The 13807-nt window shown below is 40.1% G+C and overlaps 1 protein-coding gene across 2 annotated transcripts in view; it reads left to right on the top strand.

The window, feature by feature from the left end:
- CUNH11orf49 (chromosome unknown C11orf49 homolog) overlaps nucleotides 1–13807 on the top strand; it is an 81928-nt gene that overhangs the window by 1677 nt on the left and 66444 nt on the right. For both annotated transcript variants that reach the window (XM_027719520.2, XM_039378292.1), the window contains exon 2: nucleotides 8905–9007. In XM_027719520.2, coding sequence (XP_027575321.1) covers nucleotides 8905–9007 — 103 coding nt within the window. The remainder of the gene's footprint in view (nucleotides 1–8904; nucleotides 9008–13807) is intronic.

The following is a 13807-nucleotide window of genomic DNA, read 5'->3' as shown; positions in this document are numbered from 1 at the left end:
ATTAAAAGAGAGGTTCATAACTTTTCCGGAGTTGCTCTAGGTTGAAACTTGCAAAATTTCTTTTATTTTTTTCTAATGAGCCAAGTTGGTTTTAGGTTCATTTAATTGTTTTGAATGAAATAGGCACTTGAAACTTGTCAGTAAGGATTGAATCACTCAAAATGATCTAGGAAGCAGACTAAAAATTCTTAAAGTGTAAGAATAAATCAGTTTTCTGTTTCACATCTGAAGTAGAGAAATGAGACTTTTAAGAGATGTGAAAGATTGCTAGGTGGAAACAGCTTTACTAGTCACTTAAGTGAGCCTCCTTTTATCTTTGTTCCACATGCTGATTTGGAATTACCTTTTCATTTTGTACAACCTTCTAAATTATTCTGATATCGGGGTCAGAAAAAGACATGTGTGTCGAGGAATAACTTGTATAAGAGTCTGTTCGGTTCATCACTTGGTGTGACCTTCTAGTTTAGATTGCAATATCTGTTGTCTATTAGAGAGGAAAAAGTGTTTGCTACCTGATGGTATTGTATTAGCTGTAAGTATTACCAATAACAATGCTTCTGTCTTTGTGAGACTTTGTAACTTACCAAACTGCTCAGAGATCCTAAGCAAAGCATTGTGTGTTAGCTGCAGGAAAGTGGTTAAAAAACAAACAACCAAACCCCAAGCTCCCCCTCCCTCTCTAAATAAACACACCTCCCCATGTGTTTTTTGAAGTTGCCTTTATGTTTCTACATGGACCTGGCATTCTGAAATCACCATTATTTGAATTTGTTCTACTGTGTGCCTCGAAGTCTCGTTAATATAGTTGTCTGAAGTGGGATTGTAAGCAACTGTGATAACTTTCACTTTCTATAATTTCATTCGGAAGTTCTGTTGCCCTAGGCTGCCACGTAAGTTATTCTCTGTGTCTCCCAGATCAGACGGCACTTTTCTGACCAAGCACGGGCAAACTTCACCTAACCTCTTTTTCCCCTTTTCCCTTTTGCAGTATCAAAAACAGGCCAACACATAAATTGAGCACACAAAATAACCTAACATGCTACTTGGTGCATTACTTTTTTTTCCCCTTTTTTTTCCTCTATTTGAGATGATTCTTCCACATCCAGGTAGAGTGCTAAGAGGGAAATAAAAGCAGTTGTGAGTTAAAATAGAAGTGAAGAGGGAGAGAATTAAGCATTCAGTTAAGATGAAAAATAATTGCAAAACTTTGGTACGCCAGAGCTCCTGGAAAATAAAAATCAGGGCAACATGTCTCATGCCACAATGATTATGAGACATTATGTAGAAGAAAAGAGATGACCAATACTCACTGAGTAGGAAAGGAGATGAGGTCCACAGAGGTGGTAGGAAGGATACAGTGAAGATGATATTGTAACATTTAAACAGTGTTTTCACTGAATAAACAACAGTTATTGTTTGGGCATAGTGATGAAAATGTGTTTCTCGTTTGATGGATGAGACTAGAACTACAGCAGGCCAAATGAGGCATATTTGAGACCCTTTTTCATACTTTCCTCATTATGGTTTAATAGCTGATGATTGCTGAGTTATTTGTAGCAGGCAATGGAGCCCTTGGTATATTGTTCTGCTCATGCAGCTGTCTTCTGAAGCTTTAAATTGTATTCCTTCCTCACTCCCCTTTTGTGTTAGGGAGGAAAAGCAGTAGAGTATTGCAAATTTATGAACTTTTATTTTTCTCTGTATTCTCCTCCCCTCTACTTCCCGACTCCAGGATGTGCTTTCTTTTCTTCCTTTGCCAATATAAGGCATGTAAGAACGCAAATACTCTGCTAGGGAATTGCCTTATCAGTAAAGCATGGGACTATTAAGTGCCAGAAACATGTTTGTGTTTCCTCATCTCTCTCATAGAAGATCTCAGGCTTCAGTGGTTGTGCATTTACGAAACTGAGTAGGTCCCAACAGAGAACTTCAGTTGTGTAGAAGCTTTACAGGTGCCTGGGATGTACTCTTCTTGTGAACAGTCTTAAGAAATATTGAGCTGGAAAGTCCAAGTACAACAGCATAATCAATGTATAGGCTACACTGTTATCCAGATATCTCAGCTGACACTGAGTCTCCTCCTAGCAGCAGGAAATTTGATGAGCTTCTATGAAGCAGTGTGGCTGAAGGAACTCATGGTCTAAAAAAAGAGAATGCCTTTTTTTTTCTTGTTCTGTTGTACAGATAGAACTGTAATGTGGAAGATGAAATTATTTCCCCATTGATATGTGAGAGTTTGCTTATAGAAATATTAGTTAAATTTGAATCCTCTTAGACTCCGTCTAATGCTTTCTCCAAAAGATGGAGGTTTCATCCCCAAACCTGCTGTTGCACCACAGGACTTCCATCTTAACTCGAAAGGTACAGGTGAAATCTGATCCTGACCTATGTAGAGTTCCAGAACTGGAGAGTACACAGTCCTTCTGCATATGTCCTAAGTATGAATAGGTAGGGAACCATTAGGCTACTTAATACCTTATAAGTAGCCTAATGGCTTATAAGATGGAATGACAGTTACTTCCACAATGATAATAATTACACTGCATAAGTTTAGATTAAAAAAAAACCCACCCAAAAGAAAAGATAGCTCAAAGATGGCTTTGACGAGGTGGTGATTTCTGGCAGCTGTGTGCCATCGTGCAGGAGGTGTCTGCTGGAAGGACTTGGGTGGTTAAGTCAGTCTGTGTGCAGCCCCAGGAGCACAAACTAAAAGAGTATAATATCATGGCTTGTGACTAATATGCTGATTGTTTGAAACAAATTTTCAGTTATGGTCAAGATTAAATTATAAATGGAAACATTTCTTAAATTTTGTGTTGAAAGTGGGTTCGAAACAGCGAACACACAAAATATGGTCTAGTTGTGCTGTGTGGCCACTGGGCGTGCGTTCCCAGGTAACAGGGCATGTCTCACATTGTAGTGTTATCTCTGGTATGACAACCAGAGATATGACAAGGTCTACTTGCACTTTGTTACGTGTTCTGTCCTTCAAAAAAGATTTTGTTTTTGAGGGTTAATAGGAAATTACATTGCGAAGCTGTGCAAAGCTGGATGGAACTACAGCTGTACAGTGATACAGCTTTTAGGTTGATTATTTTGTTTATATACTTCTCTTGCTCAGGCCATTTCTTAACAATATCTGAAGAGATTAAGACCCTAATGATATCTGAAAAGATTAAAAAGAGCATCCTGAAAGACCACGAATGCTGGAAAAACTTCCAGATTTCACATGATTTCGTTCTTTAAGTATGCATCCTTACTATTTCTCTCTTGCATCATTATTGTTTTGGTAATATTTGCATGAAATTGATTTTTGTTACTATGGATGTGTCTTTCCAATGTGTATAATACAATAGTGTCTTCAGATAAGCTCCAATTTAGAGTAAAATATGAAAGGGAATTTAGCTATTGCTTTACGCTCTCAGAGATCAAAAAATGCCAGAAATATTTCAGATACATTAAAGCTTGTTATGCTCTTGAGCTTCTGATAACTGAAATGAATCATAATATTAATTGCATCAAGTAGTCTGTATTTTCAGCACTTCAATTGAGGAGGAGGCAAATAAGTAATAAAAGCTGGTCTTATTATCCAGGGATTCCCACTCCTGACTTTTCAGCATATACAGTTATGCCAGGAATGAACCCACTATAAAAATAAAAGCCCTAAAAACCCTCTTGTGTGCAGACAGAACAGATTACTTTGATAGACAGCTCATGTTCCAGAAGAAGTCATCTCTCCTGAAGAGTTAAGCAATAATGTAATAGATGATTTGATAATAATTTTATAAATAAGGACTTACCTCTGTAAGTAACCTGTATGGCTCTGTTCTACTGCTTCTTTAAATAAGGGATGTGATACATCTTTTACCATCTGATACCAATTTATTCCAATCATACTTTTTCTTCAGGTTATTTGGCACACTTTATAGATAGTGTATCACCAGACCTCTCGATTGGAGGCCAGAGTAGACCAATTATGTTGATCAATATGGCCAAGGCTGAGATGTTGTTTCAGGGAGTCCTTGTATCTTCTCTTCGGGGCTCCTCTCTTGCAGCAGCCGGTGGCAAGTTCACCATAAAGCAAGATCTTAGGGAGGCGGTGGTCCTTCATCCTGGAGACGTGCCCTGCCCAGCACAGCTGTGTTCTCATCAACATGGCCTCAATACTTGTGACTGCTGCTTGTTCTAGAACAGATGGATTGGTCACATAATCTGACCAGTGGATGTTTAGGATTGTACAGAGACAGCGTTGATGGAAGCGTTCTAGGAGTCGCAGGTGGTGGTGGTAAATGACCCATGATTCGGATCCATATAAGAGAGTAGACAGCACTATGGCTCTGTAAACACTGATCTTGGTACTTTTCTTCAGGTGTTTATTTTGCCAGACTCTTTTATGGAGTTTTCCAAAAGCACTGTATGCCTTTGCTAACCTGTTGTCTCTCCGTCAATCTTACCATCCGAGGAGATGAGGCTACCTAGGTAATTAAACTGTTGGACTGATTTTAGCTCTGATTCGCCAACGGTGATATGAGGATGATGGAAGACTTCCTGAGGTGCAGGTTGATAGAAAACTTCTGTCTTCTTTAAGCTGACTTCCAGCCCAAAAAGCTCAGCAGCCTCAGCAAAGCAGGATGTTAAATGCTGCAGAGCTGCTTCTAGCCATGATTTGGCACACTTTATTTTTAATTTGCATTATCTGCTGTGATTTTTAATTTCATCTTCTGGTCATCACGTATTTTGCTATTCCTTTCAAGAAATATGGCAGGCAGCACCACTTCTTGGTAAGTGTGCTGGCATACTAACCTTCAGTTTTTCGTCTTTGTCTTTAGGAAACTCAGTCTTGTTGGAAGAAGGAGCTTATTATCAATGTAGCATTAGGGGATTGCATCTAAGTTGTCAAACTGGGAAACTAATATGCAAAACCAGTATGGTTAATGTGATGAAGTTGCCAATGTGTGCTGAAGTAAGTATCACATAACTGATGCAAACAGTACTGTGGCAATTCCAAGGTCTTAATCCTCTCCATTCCTGAGCACTGCTGATAATAAAACCATTACATATATGCAGTATCATGACTTAAAGGTGACATGTATTTCCTTCTTTCCTCCTGAATTTCTGTCTTCGAGAATTTCGGTTCACATATTCTGTTTCATGTAGTGATATTACTTGCATTAAATTTTCCTTCAAGACTTTCAAAATATCAGTGCTTGTTCTTACCACATTTGTAATAAAACATATGAATTAGTGGATTTTTTTTCCTCACAAGTAGATTGAAACAAGTAATTTGGTGTCTTATAAAAAGACTCTTTTTACTATTTTAAATATGTGTGCAAAATTATTTGGTGTGGTATGGCTAAATGGAATTAGTTGTGAGTGTCTGATCTGTTGTAGAGAAGTTCAGTGAGATTGTGGATTGACTGTGGATGTAATCCTCATTGTGCCTTTTACTTGTAAGCTGGAGGAGATTTGAATGGCTTGGTCTGGCCAAGCTTGAATTGAACAGCCACTGCTCAGCCCTGAATTTGGTTCTGAGCCAAAAGTACGTTCATTCCAAAATTAGTTTTAAACATTGGGCATGTGAGTGATGGTGGGATGTGAGCATGCGAATGTGGTGGTAACGCCATCAGAGGCCATTCTTTTAAGTGCTGCAGGAGCCAGCTTCGGAGGAGCTGTGCTGTGCGTGTTGCTACTGATTGGATGGAGGCTCCAAGTGTAACATCACTGCTAGTGGTTTAGCGATAAGAATTAAGATGTTCTGCTCAAAGGTATTTACTTAACATCAGGTTATGGGCTGCCTGCCTGAAAACTCCTCTGTGAACTTATTCTGTCAGATCCCTCTGTGAAAGCTGCCTGTTAGTTCTTAAATCTGAGAGCAAAAGAGTAGCACCTACCAAGTGAGTGAGGCAGGCATGCTTACTGAGTGACTGTGCTAGTTGCCTGTGATTCCACAGTAGAGTTTACAGAATATGGGTTGCATTGGAAAGTTTTGTATGATTAAGGAGTTTTTGTTACAATAAGCCATAAACAAATAAATGCTGAGGATGATGCCCTGATGTATTACCTCCTGTGTGGAAGCTGCAGTATACTGGAGTTCTGTTAGGAAGAAAATTATTAGAGACAACAAGCTGTAATAGCACAGTGGTGTGACTATTTGGGCTTTACATTCTGATTTGGACTTGCTGCCTTATTATTGCAAAGTGGGCCTCAAAAATATGAGCAATATGCATACCAATACATCATTATCCCTGAGTTTTCAAAAAGTATTAAAAGATATGACTCATCTCATTTGTTTTGCACAGAACCCCACAGATTTTTGACTATGCTTGCATAAATAGTTAATGTTCCTGTATGGTTCCAATGTTTGTTGTGGAAAGTACCATTTGTATAAATTAAGGAACTATTCTTTTGCTATAACCAGACTCCTGGCACTTTATTTTGCCTCTCTGGCCTGCTAAAACCTGCCTGCAAATTACATTTGTTTCACTTTTCTGTGTAGGGTAGAGTTAGTTGGGTTATAAAACTTACTACTTGCATTGTTCCATGGAACTGGGTAGTCAGTGAACAGGAAGCCAGAGCTGGAATTTGGTTTGGCAGTGTGAAATGGTGCTACCTGGAAAACAGCACGGCAGCCAAAGAGACAAAGAGGGGGACTTCTCAGAAGATTGCAAGTGCTATTTTCTTTCAGCTTCTCTGGTCACAGATTTTTTCCCTCCCCTACAACTCTACTCACCTTCTGGGAAATAGGGAGAGAAGCTCTTTGCCTGGATCCTTAGGTTGTGCAACAAAAAGCTTAACAGAAATACTCTTTTACCAGCTACCGTATTTACTGGGGACCTATATGTATTTCTGTACATTTTGAAATGTGATAGAAATGTCTAAAATTCTATGTTGAAAGTTAATTTATTCTCCAGAAGCAGATTCAAAGGTGTTATAGAGGTCAGCTTACACTGTGCTGTGTAGCACTGTGGGACCATGCCTGTCTGTTCCGATAGGTTTTTAGGAGAGAGGTTTATGACTGTAAAGAAGCAAAATAGCAGAAATATGGGTCATTGATGGGGGCTATTCTATGAAAGGAGTGTACACTTCCGCGGAAAGTTTTGAGAATGGTTTTGCCGTTGAGCAGAGGTTTAGTGCAGGCTGAGATGAGAGGATGCCTGTCTGCCAGTACCATTTCCTGGCTTGATCTGGTACCACTGACAGCTCAAGAGGGGCCTGGGAACACCATTGCTGAGTGTAAGATGGACTGCATAAGGGGGAGGGAGGAAGGATGGGCTGAAGTAAAGTTACACAGTTGCTGCTATCTTGAGCCTATGACTGAGCTGCACGACTCATTCTTCCCTCAGGGGACACAGGTGCGCAGAGCTATTTTTCTTTAATCACTCACATAAATTAAATTTATTCCTTCACATTAAAATAATTAAATAAAGCTACACCCTATATCTTTTAGTGCCAGATAATATCTTTAAACCTTTGGCTCACCATTTTGCTATCAGCTGCAAGGTATTTTCCAGGGTGTGCTTAACCAATTTTACCATTGTCCTGAAAAGTGTTCCAGGCAGAGAAATCCCCTGATAGCAATCAATATTCATACATACTTTTAATCACTGTATCCACTGGGAATAATCATTTCCGGGACTCTCTTGAAGTCCACCTGCCCCACACTAAGATGAAAGGGACTTCCATGTTGTGTATCAAGTGGTGCAGCCTTGATGCTTACCAGGATATTAAGCACAAATTAAAATGGTTTGAAGAATATTTGTGTGGGTCTGAGGTTGGCCAGTTGCTGGTGAGAGGATGATGCTACTAAGTCTGGAGCAGATTGGCATGGAGCAAGAACAGCTCTTGCCTTTCCTATATTCCCTAAGGGGTTTCTCCTGCTCTTTTTAGGACACGACACTACTTGCAAAGATGCAGTAGCATACATGTTTAAGATGGAGCTGCGTGCTTTGGGAACAGGGTTTGTGTGCTTTCCAGGGTTAGGAATGATTTTCCTGGGTTCGTTGTAACTTGCCTTCTGATCGTCGAACTTGTAGATTTGGAAAGTCTACTGCTTGGTGCTGGCACATCACCTCAGACTTGGCTCTTTGTTGCTCCAACTTGGTTTCTAGCCAAAAACATCAAAGGGGCTCAGTGGCAAATCTGTGCTGCTTCCTCCCTGGCAAGTGCCTGATTTGTAGAGTCTGCCCCTATAGAAGCAGCAAAACAGTTTGTGTTTTACTGAACTGTCTTTACTCAGGAGTCTTATAAAGTGAGTGGCATTCTGTGGTTGGGTAGTGGCAGATCCACCACTTCTGAAATTCCCTCATGTTTGGCCTAGGCAGTAATTTGAGACTGACTGTTGAGCAATATAAATTTCTCTTGGCATTGAGACCTGTTCCCCACCTGCCACATTCACTGATGCTTGTTTGGAAACAGATGTACTTTTATTTGCACCTTTAGGAAAAAGCCTTTACAGAACAACCTTAGAGCTACTTGGCTTTAGTAAAGAGGGAAGGGCAGGGAACACCCAAAACTTTGCAACAGCCCCATCAAAACGTCTTCGATGATCTGTTTATAAAGATGGCTGTGACTGAACACAGATCAGGAACTCCTCCTGAGTGAGCATATCCCAGTGAAGCAGTCTCACAACTTCTTATCCTCTCCCTTCAATACCAGAATCTCAGGGGATTCTAAAAAAGGGTCAGCATTGTTAATGACTAACTGTGTAGCCAGAAAGGAAAGCAGGATTTAGGTTAGGAATTTTACTATCCGTATCTGGGAGAAAGAAACCTCTACTCTCTAATTGAGGGAGCAAATGTTTATTGGCTTGTTGTATAAAGCCCAGCACAACTGGGCTTGTCTGGCTCTGGGCTTTGCAGGCTCCTTGTATTCTAACTTCTGTCTCTTACTGTCTTTTATTTGCAGCTCAAAGACATGTCCTCACATACATGGAGGATGCAGTGAGCCAGCTGCTGGAGAACAGAGAAGATATTAGTCAGTATGGCATTGCCAGGTTCTTCACTGAATAGTAAGTACATCAGGACACTGCCAATAGGACCAGCCTGAGGGGGGCATTTGGAAAAAGACAGGGTACATGGAGAATGGAACTGGACACATGCTGATTATGTTGTCAATGCTGGATTTCACTGGGTTAGCCAAGGGCTGCCTGAGCACGTTTCAGAAACATGCATGGGTTTCATACAGTTCAGTACCTTTTCTATTACAAACATTCATGTGAAGCAATCACTTTGGGGAGCAGAGCTTTTAAAAACATTTTGACAGAAAATCAAATTCTGCTTGTCTTAATCAGGACTATTAGTATCAAAAGCAGATACTGGTTTCAACAGCACTCATTCTTTCTTTTTCTGAGTATGAATTTGAACTGTTTTTCTCCTTGTGTGATTGTTGTCCTATTGAATGCTTTAATAGAATGCCTCTTCCTCCCTTAAAACCACCATAAGTCCTTAAATACTGAGCATAAGCACAGATAATCTCTTCCTACTAATTAGCAAAAAGGTTCTTGAGGGAAAAGCTGTGTGCTTTCTGTCCACAGAAAGTAATACTAACACTAGTCAGCTGAGCAAATAGTCAGTAAACAAGAGCTTAAGATAAAGAGTGTGACTACAGTGACCTCCATCCACCAACAGGATTTCTTTAGCAGAGTTGAAGGCAAGGTGGCTCTGAAATACCCAGCTGAAATTGTAGTTCAGGCATCTCTCCAGGTTGGATTTTGTTTGCATCTAATTTCAAGATGACGCTTCGGGGCCTTTTTTAACCTTCTGATCGTATATACTTAAAAAGTTAAATGATGACCAAGAGGTCTTCCACGCAGTGAAACTGTTCACATTGCTTCTCTGTAGTATTTCTTCATCTTGATGTGATGGCCATCTTCTTTTTACTTCCTGTTCCTCTTCTACCTTTGAAAGAATAAATAGTAACCACTATAATAAACAAAACTCTCACCACAGAACACAACCCTCTGATTAGGTGCTGGAGATCTTGTTTTTCCCATTTATTTTCAAAAATACGATTTTTTTTACAATGGCTTTTTGTTCACAGTGAGTGTTTTGTGGAGTTTCTGATTTCATGAAAGACAGGAAAAGGCTGCACGTTCATTCTCTCTGTCATATAGAACCAGTCATTCTCTTTTTTCTTTTTCTTTTTTCTTTTATAATGTCTGAAGTTTAGCAGATCAAACTGTGTCCCTGAACCAAAGCACAAATAGGCTTAGTAACATGGAGAGCTGTGAAGATTTAAAATGTGGGATTCTTCATTAGAAGTGGAGAATGAATGATAGGAAATATGGGTGTAGGTAGACTCAGAATGCAAAGCTTCCTATTATAAAAGTGTCTTATGTTCTGGCTCCCAGGGCTCAGTGGTGAGCCCTCACTGCCCAACAGATTTCTGTTCGTTCTCTCCACTGTCAACGTTTGTTCAGGCTGTGCTTTGAAGGCTACACTGCTCTCCCAAGCAAATAAACTTGATCTTTAATCTCAGCGTCTTCAAACTCAAAGATAACTTGTGAAACTCTGGAAGGTTTGTGGGCACTCTCCCAGTGTTTTTCTTGTTCCAGGTTTTTCTAAGGAAGAGTATTGGAATGTGCACGTTTGGAAGTATGCTGCAGTGATTTGAGATGGAGGGACATAATATTAGGGCATCCAGTTTTTCACAATGTCCTTTCCCTGTTTATGTTCACTTAAGATTAGAGACCAAGCCTAAGGTTTAGAAAGCTAGCAGGCAGGCCCAAGAAAGTAACGTGGGTTTTTTTAAGTGTGTATGGGGTAAATTAATGACATCTGTAACCTTTCAGAAATTATGTTAGTCTGTCAAGGAGGGATGTTAGGTATTCTCCAAACTCCTCTTAGAGGGCACACTTTTCAAGAGAATGGTGTTCCATGGACCTCTCTGGCTGGATTCACCACTGAAGATCAACCATGGCCTTTCCCTCATGCATTGCAATGCCCCGCCTTACCATGAGTTACTTCAAGTTTTTGAGCCAGTTACAACCACTATTTTTCTGGGTAATTAAGAAAATTTTGTTGGGGCTTAGTTTAGCTGGGTGAAATTTCAGAACTGAAAATTACATTGTCACGTAGCTCTATATGGATCAAGCAGTAAGTGTTTTGCTGGCAATGAGTGTTTCCAGTTGTTTCTGAGAAATTAAATTGGATATGTATTTCACTGCTATCCACCACCTTGCACTGGGATTGCTGATTGCTGAGGGCTGGCCTTCATCTCTACACTTTTCCTTCCAGGACAGTTTTAGTCTTCGAGGATAGTTTTTTCTCCCACTATATTCTATTGTTCATTTGTCCCAGTCATGTGGACATCTGCTTTCAATCTTGGGAGTACCTTGAACCTCCCCTCATCTGACTCACTCCTGACCCTTACAGGAATAGGGATCAATCACCCTTCTGCCAATTAATCCACATATTTTAGCTAAACAAGTAGAATTATGCCTCTCTTAGGACTGATCTTTACTTTATAGGTATGCTGAAATGCTACTGGTATTTGTTCATTACAAGCCTGAGAAGTCTTTGCTCTGCCTTTGAATCTCCATGAAATACAGACTCTTGAAAGCCCTCTGTGTATTTACACATTAGTGCTGCTTTACTTCTTCCAGCCTAATGTCTGTACCAACATATCTTAAAGGGACACGTCCCTCCTATACATTATTTATCATCCTGTTTTCTTGATCTTTCCTGTACTGAAGAAAAACAGGGCCCCCACGTTAATGCATTTGATCACGCAGAGGGAATGTGCATAGCATCCCACTTTATATTTTCTGGGATCTTAAAGGGAGTCTGTGTGTCTTTTTTTTCACTTCAGCTGAAAGAAGCAGCAAAAAAAAAATTGACAAAGATACTTCCTACTAGTAAATTTTGCTTTTCTTCTAGGATAACCTTTTGCCTGAGACTTTTTCTTCCAGCATGCAGGTAGATATGCTACTCTGTTCAAGACTCTTTGGAAAGCTCAGAAATAAAACCAGAGATAACTTACCTTGGTCAGGAAACTCTTTTTCCCGTCACTTCCATTGCTTCTTTGATAAACCAAATACAAATGAACTGCAGAAACAGAAAAGGGCATTTTTTTTTTGAGTGTGTATTCTTATACCAAAACACTGCTTTTCTTTGGTTTCTGGTGAAACGTCTCCTGACCACCTGCCAGCCAGAACATGACTGAGAAAGACATCTTGCTTTTAGCTTGCAGATGCAGCACTACTCCACTGGACTCTGCAAACTGTCTGAGATCCACTTTTTCTGTAAAGGATGTTTCTGCTGGCTCTAAGTTGAATGCCTCTGCTGGATCTTGTGGCACAGTTTAACAGTATTCATCTGAGAAGGCATTTATGATGTGTGTGTTTGAGGAGCTTGGGGGTCAGATACCGCTTTTAGATCTGCTGTGTGCCTGGCAGTTCAAAAGACCATCTCTGCACTGTGTAGAGCCCTGTTTTACAAACAGAACATTTGCTTTTTTTGGAGTAACAGGACTGCCAGTGCTATATAATTTGGGATCCTTGGGTAGGAAGATGTTATCACGGTGAGAAGTATCAACTACCTCATTTTCTCTTGCTGTCTGGATTAGCTGGAACAATTCGTTCAACTCTTTTCTTAGGGACAGATATGATACTGTTCCCTTGGCTTTCTCTGGCAAAGACACAGGCTTTGGTATCAGAAAAACTTTTGGCTTTTTCAATCCTTTATTGCTATACAACATTACAGAAATAGATATATAGAGTAAACAACGTCCTCCTCTTTAAAAAAGTCTCAGTACCCTTGGGGGAGGAGAGAGGGGGGAAGGGCCAGGCACAAGACAGATGGGATGCCCATGAGAACTAAGCCACTCACTGAAGACAACCTTAATTGGCAACTGGAAATAAGCTGAATTATCCGCTTATAAAGAGGAGAGATTCTTAGAGCTAGCTTAGAGCCATCGATTTTCTTTTTTCTTTGCATCTGTGTATGTAGGCCTTATCATCATCGTCATCTTGCTATCATCTGCTCTGCATCTTTCCCCTTTTCGGAGTAACTTGTTTTGTCTTGTTTGCAAGGATAGTGTAAGCTCTTCAAGACAGAAGTCATATTGTACTGCATGTACTTTACAGCATCAAGCATTGTAGAGTGTCGTCTCTGTGCTTTGTACGATTATAGTACAAGCAGCAAAAACAGTAGTCAGAAGGTCCTTAGGGCTTTGACAAGTTGTGCCAGATTCCCTTTCTGAGAGGTGGAGCCATTCATTAGAATTTTTCAGTATGACTGTTTGGGGGAGGGGCATTGGTTGTTGGGTTTTTTTAGTGTTAGTTCTGTGTGTTTTGACTGAATCAGTAGCATCTGGGAGGTAACAATACTGTTAGGATATTACATAAAATGTTGATATTCTCTCTGATATAATCTTGTGAGCAATTGCAAAAAAAACCCAACATTTAATGTGTTCCTCAGATACTCTCAGGATTCCTACATGTCTTCTACTTTGGAGAAAAAAAGACAAAATTGTTACACTAAATGCAAGACTGCACTGAGCCATGTGATCGGTATCGAGCTGCTGCTGTCAATGACCTAGCTGTGGAGCCGCCCTTTAGGCTGAAAATCTCAGCTGGGATAATGTGCTTGATGGTTTCTGACAGGCTTTTACTTGGGATTCCTTGATCCCTAGGGCACTGCATAAGACTGCTGTCTGCTGTTCCTTTGCTCTTCAGTTATCAGTGGAAAGAGGATGAATATATGAACTCAGAAACAGCACTCATGCCAGAAGCTCTGAGGAGTAGATTTTGCAGCTAATGTGAATAAATTGCTATGAGAGAGACATTTTCAAAGTTCCTCTCCACACA

The sequence above is a fragment of the Pipra filicauda genome, unplaced genomic scaffold (assembly GCF_003945595.2).
Source record: "Pipra filicauda isolate LSUMZ 115617 unplaced genomic scaffold, ASM394559v2 scaffold133_size2016399_pilon, whole genome shotgun sequence".
Lineage (NCBI taxonomy): Eukaryota > Metazoa > Chordata > Aves > Passeriformes > Pipridae > Pipra > Pipra filicauda.
The sequence above is the reverse complement of the archived record's forward strand: the minus strand, read 5'-3'. Positions and strand labels throughout refer to the sequence as shown.